Raw genomic sequence first — 24,308 nt, 5'->3', positions numbered from 1 at the left:
ATTTGTATAAATATTAATGCAAGGGAAGCTGTGATAAGTTAATGATTTATATTTTAATTGATAAAAAATATTCAAGACCAGGTGTGGTGGCTCATACCTGTAATCTCAGCACTTTGGGAGGCCAAGGTGGGTGGATCACCCGAGGTCAAGAGCTCGAGATCAGCCTGGCCAACATGGTGAAACCCTGTCTCTACTAAAAATACAAAAAATTAGCTTGGCATGATGGTGGGCACCTGTAATTCCATCTTCTTGGGACGCTGAGGCAGAAAAATTGCTTGAACCCAGGAGGCAGAGGCTGCAGTGACCCAAGATCATGCCATTACATTCCAGCCAGGGCAACAGAGCAAGACTCTGTTTCAGAAAAAAAAAAAAAAAAAAAAAAAAAAAAAGTATTCCAAAATAATACTAAGAGGTAGAGCTAAAAAGCCAACAGAGAAGACTAAATGACAACTTTTTTAAAAGTCAAAAAGGGAGAAACAGAAGAACAAAATCCAGAGGAGACAAAAGAATAGCAAGATGATAGACTAAAACCCAAGAACAGATACAATTATTACAATAAATAAAACATTCCAATTAAATAACAGAGACCGCAAAATGAGGTAGGAAAACAGTGCTTACCTATGTTGTTTATAAGGGACACATTTCAAATATAAAGATAAAAATACATACATAAGGCAAAAACGACGTGATGAAAAAGATATACCATATAAACAGCAAGCATAAGAAAGCTTATGGCTGTACTAATATCAAAGTCTACTGTAAGATCAAGGACAAACAGGACAATTGGATAATGACAAAAGGATCAATTCATCAGAAAAACCAAAAATTCTGAATATACATGCACCTAATAACAGAGCTTTAAAATATGTGAAACAAAAGTGACAGAACTAAAAAGAGACAAATCCTCAATCATAGTTTTTAACACCCTCCTCTCAATAATTGATAAAACAAGCAGATACATTTCAGTAAGGGCACAGCAGATTTGAACAACGCTATTGACCATCTTGACATCTGTAAGACCTACATCCAAAAAGTACAGGATACACAGTTTTTTCCAGACACCTGAAACATTCACCAACATAGACCATATGCTGGGTCATAAAATAACTCTCCATAAATTGAAAAAGATTGAAATGATACACAGAATGTACTCTGAGCACATCAGAGTTAAAATAAAATTCAGTAACAATTAAAACCTGTATCCCACTGATTCACTGTTTAAAACATGCACTCGCTGATTAACACTTTCCATCTAACTTTCTCTGACTCTCCTTAATATTTTACTTTTAAAAGTCACAAATGTCCTCCCGACCTTTACATTCAGGCTTTCAAAAACTTAATTAGTAAATTCAGTACATGGACAACTTAACTAAGCCAATCAACATTTTCTGAGGACCTAATATATGTATGACTCTGTGCTGACACAAAAAGCTACTGCTCAAATATAGCACTTCTGGCGTACTAGGTACTGCTGTAAAGCATGTAACAATTTGGAACCCGTGTCATTGAATCTTCATAGTAATCCTATGAGATGGGTATAGTTTGAAGGATAAAGAAACTGAGGCAGAGAGAGGTAAAGTCATTTGCCCATAGTCACACAGCTAAGTGTTGGAGCCAGAATTACCTGTCAAGGCAGTCTGACTCCAGGGTCAAATTTATTAAGCACTGTGCTATACAGAGCTACACAAAGTCCTTCATTTCAGTGCTCACAGACTGGTAGAAAGGCAGAAAAGTCAGATAAACTATGGTAAATCAATTCAGATGTTTTGCACCTGTTCTCCCAGTCTTACCACATCTGGGTACCTCTATCCCAATACAGAGGCACATAGTCATCTGCCTTATGTCCCTTTAGAAACTTACTTTGAAGAAAATATATGATAGTCTCATTTATATTGTAAAATATTCACTGTAAAAAAATTAACACTTCTTTATGGCTCACTCAGAGCATTTGCATTTTACTAGTTTCTGTTTGATTTAAGCAAAATACATATTTCTAACTTAGGAATGGCAGTCAGTTATAGGACAGATGTAGAAAAGTTGTGGGAGGGGTATGGAGATGTACACAGGCATTTTTCAAGTCTAATTACATGGAGTAATATGGCTTCTTTACCCTTATGTAAGTCGAATCCACAATACTCTATTTCTGAATATTACAGAAATTAGACAGTGATTCAGGTTTGGAATGAACAATCTTCATGAAGTCACTTAACTTGGTTTAAAATCTTATACCTTTCTTCTCTGTAAATGAGGACAGTATTTGCTTTGTAAAATTGAAAAGAGTAAATGAAAACAGTAGGCACCCGCAGCATTACTTGGGACACAGAACATGATGCCTGATAAATGTTTAAAAAAAATAAAAATCTCAGCTTATACGTCTCTTGATATTACATGACAAGGGAGTTTTTTTTTTTTTTAAGTAAGTTTCCTAATAGCTTTGTCTTTCATAAGATTTCATGTCCATAGAGAATACTATATGCTAATATCCATCAGAAGTTCAAAGAAGAATGTACAACCTCAGGATAAGCCTATCTCTGTAGATCTTCAAAAACTTAATTTTTTAGGAGGAAACAATCTCTTTCTCAGCTAAAGAATTTAAAAATAAAAAGTAAGTTATTTTTAGCCAAAGACACAATGTTAATTTATGTCATCTATACAATGATGTTTGCACAATAGCTAATGTTTAATCCTAGGTCCTGAGTGCCTATGTAACTCTCAGAAACAGCAGCAGACTATCCCCCTTCATTCTCCAAACAGGAGATTAAAACAAGAAAAATAAGATTTCCCCTGGAAATTTCCAATTTGAAAATTGAATTTGAAAACTGTGTTTTTCAGTTTGAAGAAGCCATGATCTGTAAGAAAGACAAAGTACTCCTCAAAAAAGAGGTGGGACTTCATCGTTAGGTACCTAGAGCCCCAAGGCTTTAGATGTGCCAGTGGCTTTTAAAGGGCATGAAGGTAAATTGTAAACTCCACCCATCTTAGTTGCTTCTGCCTTAAAATCAGTGTAAGAAACCTTGGTTTGATGAAACTTACTTTAAACAAAAAACAGTTCCCATATTCTTCCCACTTCTTGATGATCATCTACTATTAAGGAAGGTGGAAGGTGAGATTTGGAAGGGTATTGGGGTTCCAGAGATATCTAACAAGGCTGCAGTAGTTAAATAATCGTCATCATTGAAGATTACTACTGTGGGGTAAGTGTTACGATTTTTTTTTTTTAATCCTTTTGCATGAGAATTTGAACTTCAGTTAACTCTCCAGTTTTGTTCCCATGGTCACCTGATACAACTTGTATGTAAATTATGTTACCAGGGCACATTGCTTATGGTGAAAATAATCCCTAATGGATAGTCTGCATGTGGACTCAGAAGATTATCAATACATATTTTAGAAGGGCATATCCTTGGAGTGCAGCGACTCTTGTAGCTGGGGTTGTCTTTTGTGGAGTCCTCAAAAGCTATGCCTGTGGAATTGTTACAGATATATTGGCCATGGGGCCTCTCACACCTGCCTGATGTGGACCCATTCATCTCTTTGCACCTGAGCTGTCATCTGGGATTGGAAATCCAGAAGCCAGCCCCTGAATTGCTATGGGGGTTTCTGCTGAAAAGTAGTGCGGGACACATCCAAACTGGCAAGCCATGGTTCCTGTCCTATTTCCTTCTGAGAAGACTGATGCTAAGTGGTCTATGAGAGTCTTAGTACAGATGTAAAGTTGAACCAAAGACCCTCTCCACTCCCTGAAATGGACACTGCAGATACGAAATAGATGAGACCTAATATGAAGGACTAGAGGGGAAGTACTAAATTCTTGGTGCCTAGGAACACATTTTCTGTTTAATAAAAAGGACAGCAAAAAAACATTTGCTATTGATAAAAACGAACAAGAAACATTTCCTCTTTTTCCTAGGTCTCTGGTTATAGCCCCTAGTCTTTTTTTCTTTCTTTCTTTTTTAAACAAAGCAAGATACCTATAAATTCCTGGATCTTTGCTTATTGGAAAGGGAGCTGAATAATAGCACTTCCATCAATTAGTAGCAGTTTCCGGAGACCTTCAAAGTCCTGGGAGAGTCCCAAGTGCTAAACAGTCTTCATGTGTACAGCAAGTGTTGATGATCTTATACACGCTCTTTACTCTTACATCATCTCACTTAAATGATCCATGCGATCTCCTTTGCTTCCATATGATCTCCTTTTCTCAGGGTCACATACTAAGAATAGTTTTTGAGCACTTTATCTCTTTTTTCTCTGAGGTCTTTCTTCTCCATACAATTCATCTCAATTTTCTCAGAGTTTCAAGTAGCTTAAAACACCCTTGACTAGAAATGCCCCAGGTCAGTGGTAGGCTGTGTAGCCAGCTGAGAATAGTGTTTGAAGTCGGTGCCTCATTGCCCAGTGCCAGGCTTAGGAACATACTTCCTCACCTCACGGCATGACTTATGTTAGTGTCCAAGAATCTAAGAATGGCACAGCTGGTTAAGAAATTTGATGGTAGAGAATTAGGGCAACTATATAATAATAAGGGAGAAGATAGTCAGTCAAAAGGTAGGCTTGCATAGTTGCAAATGACTGCAGGAAAGAATGAAACTCCCATAACCTGGGTTCATCTAACAAGCTGCTTCCAAGAATGGTGACAAGAAATTCTGAGTATCTGCTCTATCCTTACCATGATTTTGATCCTGCTTCTCTGTGAGAACCCTGATGGTGCACTTCCCTCATACTACATATAGAAGAGGCACACTCATGCAAGGCTGGTGGATATGCCACCTGCAACAATTTGTGTATTTTGGGAAAGCAGTTTAATAGTGTTCATGCTTCTGACACCATTAATTCTACTCCTCAGTATCTACTCCAGAAAGTCAAAATAAGCCAAGAAGACCATATGCATATTTTTCTTTTTACCATTCACGAAGATCATATAGCAATATGAAACTGGCTGAAAAATTAAAGAAAAAACCCAAAACAGAGTGTCTGAACAACCAGTAGGAGTACAACTTTGGAAACATACAAGTATATGTGGACATGAATGAAACAAATGAAAATAGTTATGACAAAGTGGTAATGAAAAACAAATGATAGTTGTGACAAAGTTGTAAAATTATTGATGACACATATCTCTTTTTAAAATTCTTCAGTCTCATCTTGTTTTAAATTTAGAATGAAAGATTAAAATAAGAACAATCACTTAGTTAAGTGGATGTTAGGAAAGACAGTTTCTCATCCCAAATATGTCTATGAGTATACACCTTATAGTTTCTATAACTGAGGAATACAAAGCATTCTCAGATTACAACACACAGTTGTTTCTAATCTGGCTTGGGTAAAACAATGATAAATACAGAGCCATGTTTTTAGAATTATCTAATTTGATAGTTAGATGCATTTGTAATTCCAAGACTTTGATTCTAAACTCAAGATTTTGTAATTTCATGGGCTGATCTATGATCTTTCTGCCTTTTATACAAAATCAGACCTTGTAAGTCAAAGGGATAATATTATACTTAGTATTACTGTCAACTCTAGCTATTAAGTGCACTGCATTAGTTCACTGCTATGTGCCCCATATATACACATATAATTTCTCTATTTTCACAGTCTTCCTGGAACATAATTAGCTTTCCTTATTTTAAAGAACAAGGGGCTAGGTCCCGGTTTAAATACCTTGTGCAACATGAAATCATACTAACTAATGGTTATATCAAACTTACAATGGCCTATGCAATTTAAATATCTCGTGCAATATGAAATCATACTAACCAGTTGTTATATCAGCTTACAATGCACGAGGCAATTTACTAACCCTTTTAATCCTGAGAGTAATCTTATAAGGTAGTTACTGTTAAATTCCCATTAAGCAGATGAGGAAACTCAGCTCAGAAAGGTGAGGTACCTTGTCCAAGGTCCTGGTTTAGCTAGCAAGTGGTGGAGACAGGATTCCAACTCTGACAGTCTGGCTCAGAGCCTGTGCCCTAAAGCAGAGTCCCCAATCCACGGGGCCATGGTTCCTGGCCTGTTCGGAATGAGGCTGCACAGCAGGAGGTGAGTGAGCATTACTGCCTTAGCTCCGCCTCCTGTCAGATCAATGGCAGCATTTGATTCTCATAGGAGGATGAACCTTAATGTGAACTGTGCATGCAAGAGAGCTAGGTTGTATGCTATTTATGAGACTCTTAATGTCCAATGATCTGAGGTGGAACAGTTTCATCCTGAAACCATCTTCCACCCTCTGTGGAAAAACCGTCTTCCATGAAACTGGTCCCTGGTGCCAAAAAGGTTGGGAACTGTTGCCCTAAAACACTGCCCTACACCATACTCAATAAATGACTAGAAAAGGATACCATTTGTTTTCTACTTTGGGTCAACACACTTTCCACTGCATCTTCCTTCACCTCATTTGCAAACATGAGTGACTGACTTGTCCATTGTCATATGAGTAGTTCATGGTTGAGAATTAACTTCTTGACTTCTAATCTAATGGTCTTCCTATTATCCCAGAATGCCAGAAATGAAAAAAAAATTTAGCTAAGAACAAAAGCAAATGAAAAAAGACCTTAGGAAAATCAAGTCTAGCTGGGCGTGGTGGTGCATACCTATAATTTCAGCTACTCAGGAGGCAGAGGCAGGAGAATTGCTTGAACCCAGGAGGTGGAGTTTGTAGTGGGTTGAGATCTGCCATTGCACTCCAGCCTGGGCAACAAGAGCAAAACTCTGTCTCAAAAAAAATAAATAAATAAAAAATAAAAATAAAAATCTTCCTTGTCTCTCTTCTATCCCATTTGTTTTCATGGGACTCTGGCTCATGTCTGTTCTTACAGATCAGTGACCTATATGGGAGGGAGAAGCAGTGATGTACAAGAGGGGCTTCTGGGGGATGTGGCCATCACCCTGGACATCTGGTGTTCCAGGTTTTAGCCAAACTCTCTATATGTCAGTGTTGTGTATGTTTCTGTGGAAAGTGGCATGCCAATAGGTGGGTCTTTTGAGAAATGTTACCAATTTCTGATTTTTGCTTTTTAAAAAAAAAAGAAAAGAGAAAAATCAAGCTTAGAAGGTGTGATGGTGGGTTTGTGTCAACTTGGTTAGGCCATAGTGCCCACTTATTCAGCCAAAGGACACTATAGGTTTTGATGCGAAGGTATTTTGTAGATGTAATTAATATCTACAGTCAGTTAACTTTAAGTAAAGGCTATTAGCCGTGATAACTTCAGTGTGCCTCATCCGATCAGATGAAGGCCTTCAGAACAACAACTGAGATGTCCTGGAAAAGAACAAACTCTGCCTCAAGACTACAGCACTAACTCCTGCCTGAGTTTCCAGTGTACTGATATTAACTACAGATTTCAGTCTCTGTACTAGCCCCTACAAATGTAGGAGCTAATTTCTTAAAAGAAATCTCTACACACTTATCTACTCACCTACCTACCCACCCATGCACTCACCCATCCACCCACCCGCCCATCACCCATCCATCCATCCACCCAGTCAGCTTTGTTTCCCTGGAGAACCCTGACAGATATAGAGGTTTTCCCAGGACTAAAAAGCACTACAAGAATGCTGAGCACATGGATCCACTTGACACACACATGATGAAAAGCAGAAACAGCCTGAAAACAGAAAAAGAAAAGTTCTGCTGAAGAGACACAGCATTACTGCCACCATGCAGGCAGGGACCAGTGCAAACAGTACTCTGCCCTCGTTTCACAGTGGGCAGAAAGTTATGACAATCTCAGTACAGTCAGAACTGAAAGGGGCGCGCTTGCCGTGAAACATAGGCTGAGGCATCTGTGAGTCGCTGTAGCAATAGAATGACAGCAGGGAGCAAAGAACATGCACTCATATTTCTAGGAATTAACAGCAACAGAAAGGAGTTCTGGGAGTATTTAGACCTCCTCGGTCATTGCTGACAGTGAGCTCAAAGCCTCCCCAGGGCCCTGGACAACACTGACAGGCAAAGCATCTCTAATTCTTCACAGAGCTCTAGGTTCCTACGTCAATTCCTACGTTTGCAGAGAGTTATGGTTTAAACCAGATCTGCTTCTCATTTTAAAAATAAACGTGTCCTTTCAAATGTCGTCCTCATCACCACCTCCCAGCAGTATCTCCCCTAAATGACTATGTCCGATGCCAAGTTGGAGGAAGGTGCAAGGCAGACAACCAATCTCACCTTGGCTTCTGAAGTGGGTTCCAAGAAGCACAGGCGATTCCCAAGTCCCTCAGCTGCAAGGCAGAACTTCCTCTGCTCCTTGTGAATGGTGGCGATGCACTGGAGTACCACTTCATCCTCCTGCCGGGAGAAGAGAGACCCAAACATGAGTAAGGGGAACTGCTGAGCCAGGCTCTGAGTCACCTTGCTGTACCTGAGTCAGGTAAGCTGCCAATCCCTGAAGGCCACGTGCTTTTTGTTTTTATTTTTAAACCTGATTCTGGAAGGAGATTTTCTATTCACAGGGCATCATTGAGCATCTAGCATGAGCCAGAACTCTACTTAATCCTGGGGTGAGGTCAGTGGGGTCAAGTGCACATACAGCATGAGCCTCATTTCTGAGAGCTGTGCCAAGCATATGGTCTAGGTGAGCTGATGATTTCAACACTGGGCAGATATGAGAGCAAATTTAGACTACCTCTCCAAATATAGAATAAAACGGTAAGATGTGATTGAGGGGAACAGAGAATCCAGTCGAGATCAGAGCAAGGGTATTGGGGTTTCAGGTTGTGGAAGAGGCAAAGTACATTTTGTTTGGGGAAGGAAGTGTAGGTGGTGGGCCAGATATTTGCCAGAGACGGCAGAGAAAGATGTGGACGGTAAAGGAGATGGGCTTTAGACTCACAGAAAAGGAAGATTAAAGAACACTGAAGACCAGGTAGAAGGAGTAGGAATTGAAGGTCAAGTAGAACTGCTCTGAATTCCCAAGGAGTAGACCTCCCTCACTAAACATCAATCTCAAAAGCAGCCCTCCTAAAATTTCAGAGGCCCTGGAAAAGAGTCAGCCCTTCAACTACACCTGTGTGTTCACTTCTTGTACAACCCTCCCTGAGGTGGAGAGAAAAACAGATTCCTTATCAATTCATCTGTTCCTGTCCCTCCTATCTGTCAGGCCATGTCTCTAGTCACCACCACCTGGCTTTGGATTTCAAACACCAACAGATTTCCAGGTGTGATTAAGTTACAGAAGTGGCCAGGGAGGAGCCAGATAGAGCCTCCCTCCTTCTGAGCATCCAACCATCCACTGCCCCATCTCGCCTCCATGTCCCTCAGTGTCAGAGATTATCTTGGAGTGTTGGAAAGACAGATTATGTAGAAGTAATTTTTCTTAAACTGTTGCTGGAATGTGCCTATGAAAGGAAAAAATAAAATGGTCCTACCAATTTAGAGTGTGAAGTGATTCACTCTTAACAGACCCCTACAAAGATGTCTGCCCAGAGATAGGTGAGGGTCTACAAGGGAATGTAAGAAGCCAAAAATTGTAGATGTATGAAAAGAAGACTGGGAAAAAATAGCTCTGCAGTTTTACTAGCACTGAAATATCACTGTTCATTATCTAAGTGAGTCAGAAACAAATTCAGGAGTCTCTGCTTACGGTAAAGTCAGAATTCGTGGTCTACATTCTAAATGAGACTGAAGAAAACTCCAGAATATCACCGCTTTAAAAGTGAGGGTTTAGTGAAATCGCCTAAGAGAATGAAATTTTTCCCTAGGTGGAATGTGCCCCTAGATCCCGTGTAACCAGGGGTGATCTGATTCTCCTAATGGCATTGGCAGTGGGGGCGCGCTCTTAGCTGCCAAGGTGACTGAGCTGTGCTGCTTGTGTTGGAAAGCAGGGGCCATGGACGTTAAATAAACAGCAGTGCAAGATGCAGTACTCAAAACTTAACGTTCACACCTAAACCAAGAACACCCCTATTGAGAAATATTTAAGTATCTCCCCGACCCATGGTGAACCAGTAAAAAGAAAAGAAACAAAAACTAAAACTCCCCCCCAAACTAAACCACCACCACCACCATCACCTCCACCCAAGCATCTAGAAATCATAGAAGTGTGATTATGGATTTTTTACAAAGGCAAGAGTTGACAGTTTACCCATCAATGTGTGTCTTTGAGGTTCTCTTTTCAAGATCCCATTTCCCCCTCCCTCTGTATCCCCAGGTGCCCAAACCACCAAGGCCTTGACCTTGTACTAGCTGCCTTGGGTCCTCCCCATTTGTCTCCTGAAATTTCCCTGTCCTGTAAGTCACATCCTTATAACCCAAGCTGCCAAGAAACTAATGCAACCTGCTCTGATTTAATTAATAGTCATTTGCAGAACAGCAACCCCACACCCCTGTGTTCCTAGGTTGGTGCTCTGGTGACACACACATGGTATGGGGCTCTGGGCCAAATAGATGCTTCTCCAAATGATTTCTACAGTTTCTCACATTCTGTCTGGAACCTTCTGCTCAACCATGCTCACCTGGCTGCAGACAACACTTGGAATGGCAGCCTGCACCTGCCTTTGCTTCATATAGCAGTGATTATTTCCATAAACCTTCAATACACAGACATCTGGAGTCACTGAGTGCCTGACACTGAAATCTTTGCACTGAATTCCATTTGGAATTATAAGATGAGTTAATTCAACCCATCTGATTACTCCTCTCGCTCCCCAGTAAAACACAGAACACAAGCTCTCCATTTAGAACACAAGCCTTGAATGCTGGGAAGATGGCTGCCTAAGAACAGCTCAGGACTTCAGCTCCCAGTGAAGGTGCAGAGGGTGAGTGGACGCCGCATTTCCAGACGAACTCTTATTGCCCACAGACCAGGAGATACCCAGGCAGAGGGGTCGCCAGCGTCGCAGTCCCAGCTGGTGCGGCTGTTTTGGCCCCTGTGGGGCTGATTCCGCCCGCGGGGCTGCTGTGACCATGCCCTGTTGCTGCGGTTCTCCATACAAAAGCCACTGTCTGGGAGCCCAGAGCCCTGAGACGGCAGAGTTGCCCATTCATTTGAAATAGCGAGTCAGGCCAGGAGATTCCTAGGCAAAAAATCCGCCAGGAGCCGGCGCCACAGTTCGAGCCGACTCCATGAGTCGCAGCACGGAAGATCCCGGCGCCTTTTCAGCAGGCGACCCGAACGCCGGGTCTTCAACTTAAAAGAAAAGACTCTGAGTCAGGGAGCCAGGTGATCAGGCTCAGTTGGTCCCACCCCTCCACCCCCAACAACAACGAAAACAAAAACAGTAATTGGAAACCCTCTGGGTTGAGCCCTTCAAACCAAGCACAGCTGAACCGGACGGTCCGGCTCCGTGGGGGAGGGGCTTCCGCCATTACTGAGACTCTCCACCGCTAGGGAGGCAGGCCGCCATTGCCGAGGCAACCTGCCACAACAGAGAGAGTCCGCCATAACAGAGGCAGGGCCACTGTTGCCGAGACAGTTCTAACTACGCCCATATAAAAAGGACTACAGGGAAGAGTTCAGGGCAGCTGGGCAGAGCCCACAGCAGCTCAGCAAAGCCCCTGTGGGCAGGCAGTGGCTAGGCGTGCTGCTAGCTGAGCGGGTCAGACCTGAAAGAAAAATCAAAAAAGGCAGTAGTGCAACGGAAACTCATAAAGCTCCAACTCCCTGGGACAGAGACAGACAACAGGTGGATAAACCCACAAAAATGGGAAGAAACCAGCGCAAAAAGGATGAAAACTCCCGAAACCAGAACACCTCTCCTCCTAAAAGGGATCACAACTCCTCACCAGCAAGGGAACCAGACCGGATGGAGAAGGAGGGTGATGAAATGACAAAATCAGACTTCAGAAGGTGGGTAGTAAGAAACTACAGTGAGCTAAAAGAACATGTTCTAACCCAACGCAAAGAAAATAGGAACCTTGAAAAAAGATTGGACGAACTGCTGACGAGAATGGACAGCATAGAGAGGAGTATAAGTGAATTGATGGAGCTGAAAAACGCAACACGAGAACTTCGTGAAGCATGCACAAGCTTCAACAGCCGAATTGACCAAGCAGAAGAAAGGATATCAGAGGTCGAAGATCAACTAAATGAAATAAAAGAGAAGGCAAGAACAGAGAAAAAAGCACAAAAAGGAATGAACAAAATCTTCAAGAAATGTGGGACTATGTGAAAAGACCTAATCTGCGTCTGATAGGTGTACCTGAATGTGATGAAGAGAATGAATCCAAGCTGGAAAATACTCTTCAAGATATTAACCAGGAAAACTTCCCCAACCTAGCAAGGCAGACCAATATTCAAATCCAGGAAATACAGAGAACACCACAAAGATATTCCTCAAGAAGAGCAACCCCAAGGCACATAATCGTCAGATTCACCAGGGTTGAAATGAAAGAGAAAATGCTAAGGGCAGCCAGAGAGAAAGGTCGGGTTACCCACAAAGGGAAGCCCATTAGACTCACAGCAGATCTCTCAGCAGAAACCCTACAAGCCAGAAGAGATTGGGGGCCAATATTCAACATCCTTAAAGAAAAGAACTTTCAACCCAGAATCCCCTATCCAGCCAAACTAAGCTTCATAAGTGAAGGAAAAATAAAATCCTTTGTGAACAAGCAAGCACTCAGAGATTTCATCACCACCAAACCTGCTCTACAAGAACTCCTGAAAGAGGCTCTACACATAGAAAGGAACAACCAGTACCAGCCACTCCAAAAACACACCAAATGGTAAAAGAGCATCAACACAATCAAGAATCTGCATCAACTAACCAACAAAACAGCCAGGTAGCATCAAAATGACAGCATCAAATTCACACATAACAATACTATCCCTAAATGTCAATGGACTAAATGCCCCAATCAAAAGACACAGACTGGCAAATTGGATAAAAAGCCAAAACCCATCAGTGTGCTGTATCCAGGAAACCCATCTTACATGCAAGGATACACAAAGGCTCAAAATAAAGGGATGGAGGAAGATCTACCAAGCAAATGGAGAGCAAAAAAAGGCAGGAGTTGCAATTCTCATCTCTGATAAAATAGACTTTAAAGCAACAAAGATCAAAAGAGACAAAGAAGGACATTACATAATGGTAAAAGGATCACTGCAACAAGAAGAGCTAACGATCCTAAATATATACGCACCCAATACAGGAGCACCCAGATACATAAGGCAAGTTCTTAATGACTTACAAAGAGACTTAGACTCCCACACAATAATAGTGGGAGACTTTAACACCCCATTGTCAATATTAGACAGATCATCCAGACAGAAAATCAACAAGGATATCCAGGACCTGAATACAGACCTGGAACAAGCAAACCTAATAGACATTTACAGAACTCTCCACCCCAAATCCACAGAATATACATTCTTCTCAGCACCACATCACACCTACTCTAAAATTGACCACATAATTGACAATAAATCACTCCTCAGCAAATGCAAAAGAACAGAAATCATAATAAACAGTCTCTCAGACCACAGTGCAATCGAGTTAGAACTCAGAATGCAGAAACTAACTCAGAACCGCACAGCTTCATGGAAACTGAACAACTTGCTCTTGAATGTTGACTGGATAAACAATGAAATGAAGGCAGAAATAAAGATGTTCTTCGAAACCAATGAGAACGAAGACACAACATACCAGAATCTCTGGGACACATTTAAAGCAGTCTCTAGAGGAAAATATATAGCAATGAGTGCCCACATGAGAAGAAAGGAGAGATCTAAAATTGACACCCTGTCATCAAAATTGAAAGAGCTAGAGGAGCAAGATAAAAAAATCTCAAAACCTAGCAGAAGACAGGAAATAACTAAGATCAGAGCAGAACTGAAGGAAATAGAGACACAAAAACCTCTTCAAAAAATCAATAAATCCAGGAGCTGGTTCTTTGAAAAGATCAACAAAATAGACAGACCACTAGCCAGATTAATAAAAAAGAAAAGAGAGAAAAACCAAATTGATGCAATAAAAAACGATAAAGAGGATATCACCACAGATTCCACAGAAATCCAAACCATCATCAGAGATTATTACAAACAACTCTATGCACATAAACTAGTAAACCTGGAAGAAATGGATAAATTCCTGGACACCTGCAACCTCCCAAGCCTAAACCTGGAAGAAGCCGAAACCCTGGATAGACCAATAACATGGTTTGAAGTCGAGGCAGCAATAAAGAGCCTACCACCCAAAAAAAGCCCAGGTCCAGATGGGTTCACAGCTGAATTCTACCAGACATACAAAGAGGAGCTGATACCATTCCTTCTGAAACTATTCCAGACAATCCAAAAAGAGGGAATCCTTCCCAAATCATTTTACGAGACAAACATCATCCTGATACCAAAACCCGGCAGAGACTCAACAAGAAAAGAAAATTTCAGGCCAATATCCATGATGAACATAGATGCAAAAATCTTCAATAAAATACTGGCAAACCGATTGCAACAGCATATCAAAAAGCTCATCCACCATGATCAAGTAGGATTCATCCCGGGGATGCAAGGCTGGTTCAACATACGCAAGTCCATAAACGTAATTCACCACATAAACAGAACCAAAGACAAAAACCACATGATTATCTCAATTGATGCAGAGAAGGCTTTTGACAAAATTCAACAACCCTTTATGCTAAAAACCCTCAATAAACTAGGTATTGACGGAACGTATCTCAAAACAATAAAAGCTATTTATGACAAACCAACAGCCAATATCATACTGAATGGGCAAAAACTGGAAGCATTCCCTTTGAAATCTGGCACTAGACAAGGGTGCCCTCTTTCACCACTCCTATTCAATATAGTACTGGAAGTTCTAGCCAGAGCAATCAGGCAAGAAAAAGAAATAAAGGGTATCCAAATTGGAAAGGAGGAAATCAAATTGTCTCTATTTGCAGATGACATGATTGTATATCTGGAAGACCCCATCATCTCAGCCCAAAATCTCCTGAAACTGATAAACAACTTCAGCAAAGTCTCAGGATACAAAATCCACGTGCAAAAATCCTATACACCAGTAATAGACTTCAAGAGAGCCAAATCAAGAACGAACTGCCATTCACAATTGCTACAAAGAGAATAAAGTACCTAGGAATACAACTAACAAGGAACGTAAAGGACCTCTTCAAGGAGAACTACAAGCCATTGCTCAACGAAATAAGAGAGGATACAAACAGATGGAGAAACATTCCATGTTCATGGTTAGGAAGAATCAACATCGTGAAAATGGCCATACTGCCCAAAGTAATTTACAGATTCAACGCTATTCCCATCAAGCTACCAATGACCTTCTTCACAGAACTGGAAAAAAACACCTTAAACTTCATATGGAACCAAAAGAGAGCCCGCATAGCCAAGTCAATTCTAAGCGAAAAGAACAAAGCAGGAGGCATCACACTACTGGACTTCAAACTATACTACAAGGCTACAGTAATCAAAACAGCATGGTACTGGTACCAAAACAGAGATATAGACCAATGGAACAGAACAGAGGCCTCAGAGGAAATACAACATACCTACAACCATCTGATCTTCGACAAACCTGACAAAAACAAGCAATGGGGAAAGGACTCCCTGTTTAATAAATGGTGTTGGGAAAACTGGCTAGCCATGTGCAGAAAGCAGAAACAGGACCCCTTCCTGACACCTTACACCAAAATTAACTCCAGATGGATTAAAGACTTAAACATCAGACCTAATACCATAAAAACCTTAGAAGAAAATCTAGGCAAAACCATTCAGGACATAGGTGTAGGCAAGGACTTCATGACCAAAACGCCAAAAGCAATGGCAACAAAAGCCAAAATAGACAAATGGGACCTAATCAAACTCCACAGCTTCTGCACGGCAAAAGAAACAGTCAGTAGAGTGAATCGGCAACCAACAGAATGGGAAAAAATTTTTGCAGCCTACCCATCTGACAAGGGGCTGATATCCAGAATTTACAAAGAACTAAAGCAGATCTACAAGAAAAAAACAAACAAGCCCATTCAAAAATGGGCGAAGGATATGAACAGATACTTTACAAAAGAAGACATACAGGAGGCCAACAAACATATGAAAAAATGCTCATCATCACTGGTCATCAGAGAAATGCAAATCAAAACCACATTGAGATACCATCTCACACCAGTTAGAATGGCGATCATTAAAAAATCGGGAAACAACAGATGCTGGAGAGGATGTGGAGAAATAGGAACACTTTTACACTGTTGGTGGGAATGTAAATTAATTCAACCATTGTGGAAGACAGTGTGGCGATTCCTCAAGGACCTAAAAATAGAAATCCCATTTGACCCAGCAATCCCATTACTGGGTATATATCCAAAGGATTATAAATCATTCTACTATAAGGACACGTGCACACGAATGTTCATTGCAGCACTGTTTACAATAGCAAAGACCTGGAACCAACCCAAATGCCCAACGATGATAGACTGGATAGGGAAAATGTGGTACATATACACAATGGAATATTACGCAGCCATCAAAAACGATGAGTTCACGTCCTTTGTAGGGACATGGATGAACCTGGAAACCATCATTCTCAGCAAACTGACACAAGAGCAGAAAATCAAACACCGTATATTCTCACTCATAGGTGGGTGTTGAACAATGAGAACACATGGACACAGGGAGGGGAGCACTACACACTGGGGTCCGTTGGGGGGAAATGGGGGAGGGGCGGGGGGGTGGGGAGGTGGGAAGAGATAGCATGGGGAGAAATGACAGATACAGGTGAGGGGACGGAAGGCAGCAAACCACACTGCCAAGTGTGTACCTATGCAACAATCTTGCATGTTCTTCACATGTACCCCAAAACCTAAAATGCAATTTAAAAAAAAAATTAAATTAAATTTCAGTGCCTTTACCTATGAATAAAGTCAAGTAGCTCTTTAAAAAAAAAAAAAAAAAAAAAAAAGAACACAAGCCTTTCTTCATCCCTGTACTGGTTTGTACTTTCTCCCCTAGAACTATATCCTCCTTCTTTTTTTCTCACTTGCTTTTAATCAGATTTGTGCATTGCTGAAGGATGTCATTTCCAAGGAAGCCCCCTTACTTGAAGGTTGCAAATTCTTCCACATTTTGTATCTCCTTTCCCTGGAAGCTTGCCTTCTTCTCACATGCCCCAATGCCAAATTTGGACCTACTATTTTACCTAGGTGCAAACACTTTTTGATTTTGAAGTATGTGATAGCCACTCTCCACATCTTCTTTGGCAACCTGGGAAAATCCTGGCTACTACTCCCATCATTTATCTGACTCTTAATGACAATCAGAAAGTCTAATAAAAATCTGTGCTAATTCAATATATTTGTATTATATGCAAATTAATACAAATGCAATGATACATTTATTGACTATGTTGCAATGATACATTTATTGACTATGTTGCAATGACAGGAAGGATACTATGAGATGTACAGGTTTTATAAGATAAGACCCACTAATACTAATAATAGAATTGCAGGCTGCAAGGCCATCTCACAGCCTTCCTCACTCCACTTTTGCTACCATCCTAAGTAACTTCACGGTTTATGCAGACATCTGCTCAAAGCAAACACCCTGACCTAATGGTTTCTACTGTTTTAGTAACACATTATGATGAACCTTCCATGTCATAACCTAGAATAATCCCACTTCTAAAATCCGAAACTGGACTATTCAAGTTTACAGACCCATTTTCTCTCTTGCTTTCACATTCCTCACTAGATTTGCTCTACTTTATTAAGACTTCCAGTTCCTGCAAGGTGCTGTCATATCCATTATTTCCTCTTTCTCAAGGAGAACTGTTGATTTTTTTTTTTTGATAGAGAAAATACAACTTTAGGGTTTTGTGTCATGATAAATTTATGATTTCCTGGTAACTTATTTTCAGCTTGTTTCAACTTTTTCTCACTGGAACAAGACCACAAAAATTTCCCTTTTTCGGGAGGCCTCACAGCAGATTCAACTCCGTCAACATAAAACAACACCTCTCATCTTTAAGAGAAATAGAAACAAAATGAAGAGAAGAAAGTACTAAGAGGGTGAAGTAATAAGTAATGGTGGTGGGGGCTGGGGGAATTCTAAGACCTTTCATACCCAGAATCTGTCTTATAAGAGTGTGATTCTCTTTAGTCTCCAGGAAATATTATCTTTAAGATCACATGGTTTCCTGCTTTGTAACAAATGAGCCTAACATCTCTGCCTGGATTTTAAGGTGCCCATAGTTGAGTTCTATCTGATACCTTTAGCTTTGTCTCGCCTTCATTCCTATTGCCTTTCTATCTCCCAAAAAAGTCATGCCCAGGCTCCCTAAAATGCTCCTTCTTGAAAGCCCTCCACTCCCATATTCATCTCCCTATTCTTCTAATCCTCCTACCCTTATGATGGATCCTTCCCACCTCTATTTTCTTCTGCCATACATAAACATAAGGGATTGCTCAGGGATTGATCTTTGTCACTTTCCCTTGGCAATCTCATTCATTCTTCAGGCTTCCTTCTTTACTTCTGAGGAGCTGTTACACAGTCTGTACCTCCAACCTGGTGGCACTGTAGGGTTCCAAACCTCCATCTAGTTTTATCTGTAGATTTACCAACACTTCAAACCAACAAGTCCTGGTGCGCCAGAAGTCTTATTTTTCAGTCTACCTATCCTTTTATATTCCCCAAATCTGTTAATGGCACATCCAAGCTCTGGGCAGCCTCTGATTGCACATCATTATCTCCTATCTCTGCGTCCTCCCTCTTTCCGGTATCACAGCAAATGGGCTAGTAGAAGGAGAGACTGCAGAGCTCAAGACCAAGACAAGGTTATTACAAGACCCAAAGCATTCTTCCTTCGTCTGCTACCAGAGGCACAGCTTTGACCTTATTTTTCTGCTGAAAGTCCTCAGTGGTGCTCTCTCTACTGTTCACAAAACAAAAACTTCTTGAACTAGTATCTGAGGAACTTCCACGTTTCCAAACTATTTGTGTTGTAACTTCCTCCCTGTAGCCTTCCCTATTTCCATGCCTTTGATCATGAAATCTCTAATATTAAAGCTGCCTTTGTTTGTTCTAGTTTCACATATTCATATATTACCTATCCTTCAAAGCTTAGCTTAAATGCCACATTCTTTTATGAAGCCCAAGTAACCTCTCTGCTCTCTGAATTTCCATAACAATATCACACTACTCTGCATTATTACTTACATGCATGCCTTCTCCCCAACTATGTTTTAAAATGGCCAACATTTGCTGATCCCTATGTGACAGGTACCATGCTTTATGCACAAGATCCCATTTAAGCTTCATATCAACATTACGTAAGCAGTATCATTTGTCTTCATTTTACAAATAAGGAAACCTGTATAGGGCAGTTATGGAACTTGCCTCAGGTCTCATGCTGGCAGGAGGCACAGCCTGGTATCTAATTCAGGAAGTCTGTATTGATGCACTTGCTGCCACTACTTCCAGCTGACTGTGTGCCCCTCAAAGGCAGGATCACATCTGATTCTTATTTCTACCTATCATGATGCTCACTATTGTGGTATATGATGCATAATTATGCACCGATTATAATTTATAGATGGGTATGTTTTTACCTTATAACCCTATTTAAGTATAAGCTCTATTAGAGCAGAAAACTTCTGCTTTCCCATCCAATCTGGAAACATAGTATGTTTTATAAAATTGTGTTAATTGGGATTTAGACTCAGATTACAAGAAATTTCCCTACTCTCACCCATTTAACAGGGTCACTCTCATTGATGAGTCAGAACTGAATAATCAGATAAAAAGAGAACAGATGCTGGCATTCAAAATGAACCAATAATGAGGCTTTGGAGTCAATAGCATCTATTTCTTAATTACTGTTATTAATAATGTTATCAGCTATTCATTCAGCACTTCTATGCCAAACACTATGCTGACATTTGCTCCTAAATTAAATTAACCATCACAATACCACAACCACTTTAAGAATGGGAAAACCAAAACTCAAAGGAGTTAAGTTAAATTTAATAACAGTGACTATTTCATGACCAGTCACTATGTGCCACCATGCTATAGTAACTCCATTTAATCCTTTCAGTCACCCTGTAAGGTAGGTGCTAACATGCCCTCTATTTGATAAAGTGGTTAAGAAAGGTTAAGTCACTTTCCCAGTGCCACACAGCTTGTAAGTGACAGATGCAGACCTTAAGCCCAGGACTGTCTGAATCAGGAGTCAATTCTCTTTACCATAGTACCAAACTGGCTCTCTTACTCTAAGAGACTGACCTTAGCAATAGGTATTAATTCATGACTGTCTGATTCTAAAGCCCATGGTGATAGTGTTGACAAAAATAGATGCTCCCAGTCCTATCACATGATCAAACCACACTGAAACATAACCACATCACAGAGCACAAGGCCTAAGAGAGAAGCCAGAGTGCTAAACAATGAAAATAGAAACAACAATAAAACAAGATTTCTCTATCCCCCATGACTACAACACTGGAAGGGGTAAATATTAGACCAAAATTTGCTGCAAAGGGAGAAAAATGATGAAAATCCAAGGTGTATCATATGTCAGCCTCCCTCCAAGCTATGTGGTTCACACATGCCAGCTATTCCTGTCATAGATTCAGCTTGTGGTGGTGCTGAGTGATTGTCCCTGAACAAGGATACACAGCCTTCAACTCTCTTTGCTTAGATTTCACTTTGTCACAGGTTGTCTCTGACAAAGTCAAGTTCTTTCTACCATCCTCTGGCCAAAGAATTTTGAAGCTGAAAATGAATGGAGCTATGTTATCCTTACAGCTTTCTTTCTTATACCTTGGCTCCCAGCCTGAGGGCCAGAACAATAGAGAGCCATCTTTGCTGGCTCTGAGCTGATGGCTGGGGTACCTTGGCTCTCCCGCTTCTCTATGGGTCACTTGTGAAGAGCTCTCTGGGACAAAACAAAATGGTTGACAGTCCTATTTAAGGTAGATCACTAGGCAGCTGATGACAGCCCTATAGTTAGATCTGCACATCACCTGTACTGAGCAGCTCATGACCAAGAGCACGTGGGACAGAGTGCCATCCAGCACATTTCACATTTACTGCAGAGGAAAATCCGTAACTATGTATTGCTTTAAAAGGGAAGATGTTTCCTACCTACTCATCTTAAACATCAGGCACTATTTTAGGAAACTGATAAAGTTAGAGCTACTTTCTCAATATATGACAGACATGGGTATGAGCTTATTCTAAGACCTTATCCCAAAGCCTTTCTTAAATGAAAAATAAATGAACTTTTTGGAATGACAAGACCACACACAGAGTATTTGACAAGACTTAATGATACTGTCGTTTACTAGTATATTCTAAATAGCAACCATTTAGACTATTTACATCCTTTAATTCTAGGATCTTTAGTGGCAGGAGCCTCTCATTTGTCATGCATGAATCTGTGGTGCCTAAAATAGTACCTGGAACTGAGTATGAAAAGCACAAATATTTGTGAATTCAATGAAATAACTGTATCTTCTGAAAACAACTCACCATATTAACAAATATGTTTATGTACAAAAATTCCAAAATAAAGCTCCTTCTTAAAGGAATCTATGATACCCTGTTCACTTCCACAATAGCCCATGAGACACAGAAATATTCTTAATCTCATTTTGCACACATTATGAAAATAAAGGTTACAGATTGAAAAAGAATAACTAGTCCCATGTCCAGCTCCCAGACAACTTATCTCCAGCAGCAATGCTTGAGTTTTTTATTTTGTTACAACTGTCTGTTTTGGTTTTTGGTTTTATTATCCCTTTGATATTTCTTACTGTCTAAAAATGTGTCAAAAGTTAGTGATAGCTACCCATCTCCAGTTTCTTACTACCTATTGTTAAAAAATACAATAAAATGGAAATTTCAGGATCCCAAGAGACAAATTGACAGACTTATTTATCTTTTTAAAAATACTTTCTTCACGTGGCATGCAGGATACGATTTTGTTTTTTCTATTCACTAGCTCCTCATTTGCAGTCTCCTTGGCTGGCTTCTCCTCATTTTCTTCTCTCTACTGCTGGAGTTGTACTCCAGGACCGGTCCTAACTTCTCTCTTCTTTACCTGTACTCTTCCCCTTGTTGATTCCATTTGGTTACATGGCTTTAAAAAACAGGTGTATTTTAAGGACTCCCAAATTTGTGCCACCACATTAAACCTCTTCTCTGAACTCGACTTGTGTCTCCAACTGCTACTGAACATTTCCACTTGGAAGTCCAATAGGCATGTCAAGCTTACTATGTCCAAAATCGGATTGCTGAGCATCTCCCCGACATGTGTTCCTTTTATAGTTTTATTTTGGAACATGGCAACTCCATTCTCTGGGATTGCTCAACTGAATGGAGGGAAGAGGAGAGATGAAGAAAGGAATGGAGGAAAAGAAGAATCTTGAGATCATGTGATTCCCTTCTTTTCTGACCTCACAACCACACCGACCACAAATTCTTCTGATTCTACTTTCAAAATACAAGCAATTGTACCATCTTTCATCCTCCTTACCACCACCACCTAGCTCAGCCATCATCTCTTGTTCCAAGTATTGTAATCACCTCCAGACTTGTTTCCCACTCACTTCTCTCCTCCATACAGTAGCCAGAGTCTTTAAAAAACTTGAGATGGCTGGGTGCGGTAGTGCACACCTGTAATCCCAGCACATGGGGAGGCCGAGGTGCATGGATCATGAGGTCAGGAGTTCAAGACCAGACTGGCCAACATGGTGAAACCCCTTGTCTACTAAAAATGCAAAAATTAGCTGGCCACAGTGGCTCATGCCTGTAATCCCAGCTATTGGGAGGCTGAGGTAGGAGAATTGCTTGAACTGGGACCCGGGACGTGGAGGTTGCAGTGAGCCGAGATCGCACCACTGCACTCCAGCCTGGGCTACAGAGTAAAACTCCATCTCCGAATAAAAAAAATAAATACCTGAGATTACATCATTTTACTACTTGAAAGCCTCTAATTACTTTCCATATTACTTAAGGAAAAGGCAGAACTATCATCTTACTACGGCCTACAAGGTCCTAAAAAAATGCTCGTCTTGAAATGCAAAGCAAAAACCACAGTGGATACCATCTCATACGTGTTAGAGTGGCTATTACCAAAAAGGCAAAAGCTATCACCTGTTGGTGATGATATGGGGCAAAGGGAAACTGCATGCTGGATGTACATTGAAAACAATGGCCTGGGAGGGACTGCAAACTGGTACCGATCTTATAGAAAACAGTATGGTGGGTATTCAAAGAATTGAAAATGTAACTGCCATATGATGAAGCAATCCTGCTTCTGGATGTGTACATATATATACATATATATGTACACATGTGTGTATATATATATATGTACACATGTGTGTATATATGTGTACACGTGTGTATATATATATATATACACACGTATATATGTGTGTGTGTGTGTGTTTGTGTGTGTGTGTGTCTATCTCCAAAGAAAATCTGATTAATAAACAGATATCTCACTCCCATGTTCATTGTAGCACATTCACAATAGCCAAGATACAAAAACAACCTAAATGTTCATTGACGGATGAATGAAGAAAATGTGGCACACACACACACAATGAAGTATTATTCAGCCTTAAACCGAAGGACATCCTGTCATTTGCAATAACACAGATGTTACTGGATCCTGGATGGCATTATGCTAACTGAAATAAACTATGGGCAGAAAGACAAATACTGAATGATCTCAATTTTTGTTGGATCTACAATAGCCAAATTCATATAGAATGGTGGTTGCCAGAAACAGAGGGGATGGGGACAGTGGGAAGATGCTGGTCAAAGGGTAAAATGTTGCAGTTATACAAGGTAAGTAAGTTCTGGAGCTCTAATGTACAGCATGGTGACTCTAGTTGACAATACTGCATCTTATACTTGAAATTTGTTAAAAGGATAGATGGTTAGTGTCCTTATCACACACACACACACACACACACACACACACACACACAAAGGTAAGTATGTGAGGTGGTGGAAATATTCATTAGCTTCATTGTGGTGATCACGGCACAATGTATATCCAAACATTAAGTTGATACCTTAAACAAAAACATATGAATTAAACATATTTATATTAAAAATATATATTATATATTAAAATACATATTATCTACATTTGTATATATTATATATATGTATAAATGTACATATATATGTCCATCTCCCTGCAATCTCTCTTCTGTAACTCTTTTGCTTGCTTGGTTTCAACTATACCGGCCATCTCCTTAGAGCTCAAGTTTTTGAAGCATTATCCTCCCTCAAACCCTTTGTACTTGCTGTTAACTTTATGCAGAATGTTCTTCCCCCACTTACCAGAAGGTTCCCTGCCTCACTTTCTTTAGGTGTCTGCTCAAATATCACCTT

General features: G+C 40.4%; 1 protein-coding gene across 10 annotated transcripts in view; it reads right to left on the bottom strand.

Annotated features, from left to right (window-relative positions):
- The window catches only part of RYR3 (ryanodine receptor 3), a 564,246-nt gene that overhangs the window by 389,615 nt on the left and 150,323 nt on the right, over positions 1-24,308 (bottom strand). For all 10 annotated transcript variants that reach the window (XM_074394143.1, XM_074394150.1, XM_074394148.1 and 7 more), the window contains exon 2: positions 8,165-8,284. In XM_074394143.1, coding sequence (XP_074250244.1) covers positions 8,165-8,284 — 120 coding nt within the window. The remainder of the gene's footprint in view (positions 1-8,164; positions 8,285-24,308) is intronic.

This window comes from Saimiri boliviensis, chromosome 2 (assembly GCF_048565385.1).
Source record: "Saimiri boliviensis isolate mSaiBol1 chromosome 2, mSaiBol1.pri, whole genome shotgun sequence".
Classification (NCBI taxonomy): Eukaryota; Metazoa; Chordata; class Mammalia; order Primates; family Cebidae; genus Saimiri; species Saimiri boliviensis.
Note: the sequence above shows the minus strand (reverse complement) of the source record. Positions and strands in the feature narration are given on the sequence as shown.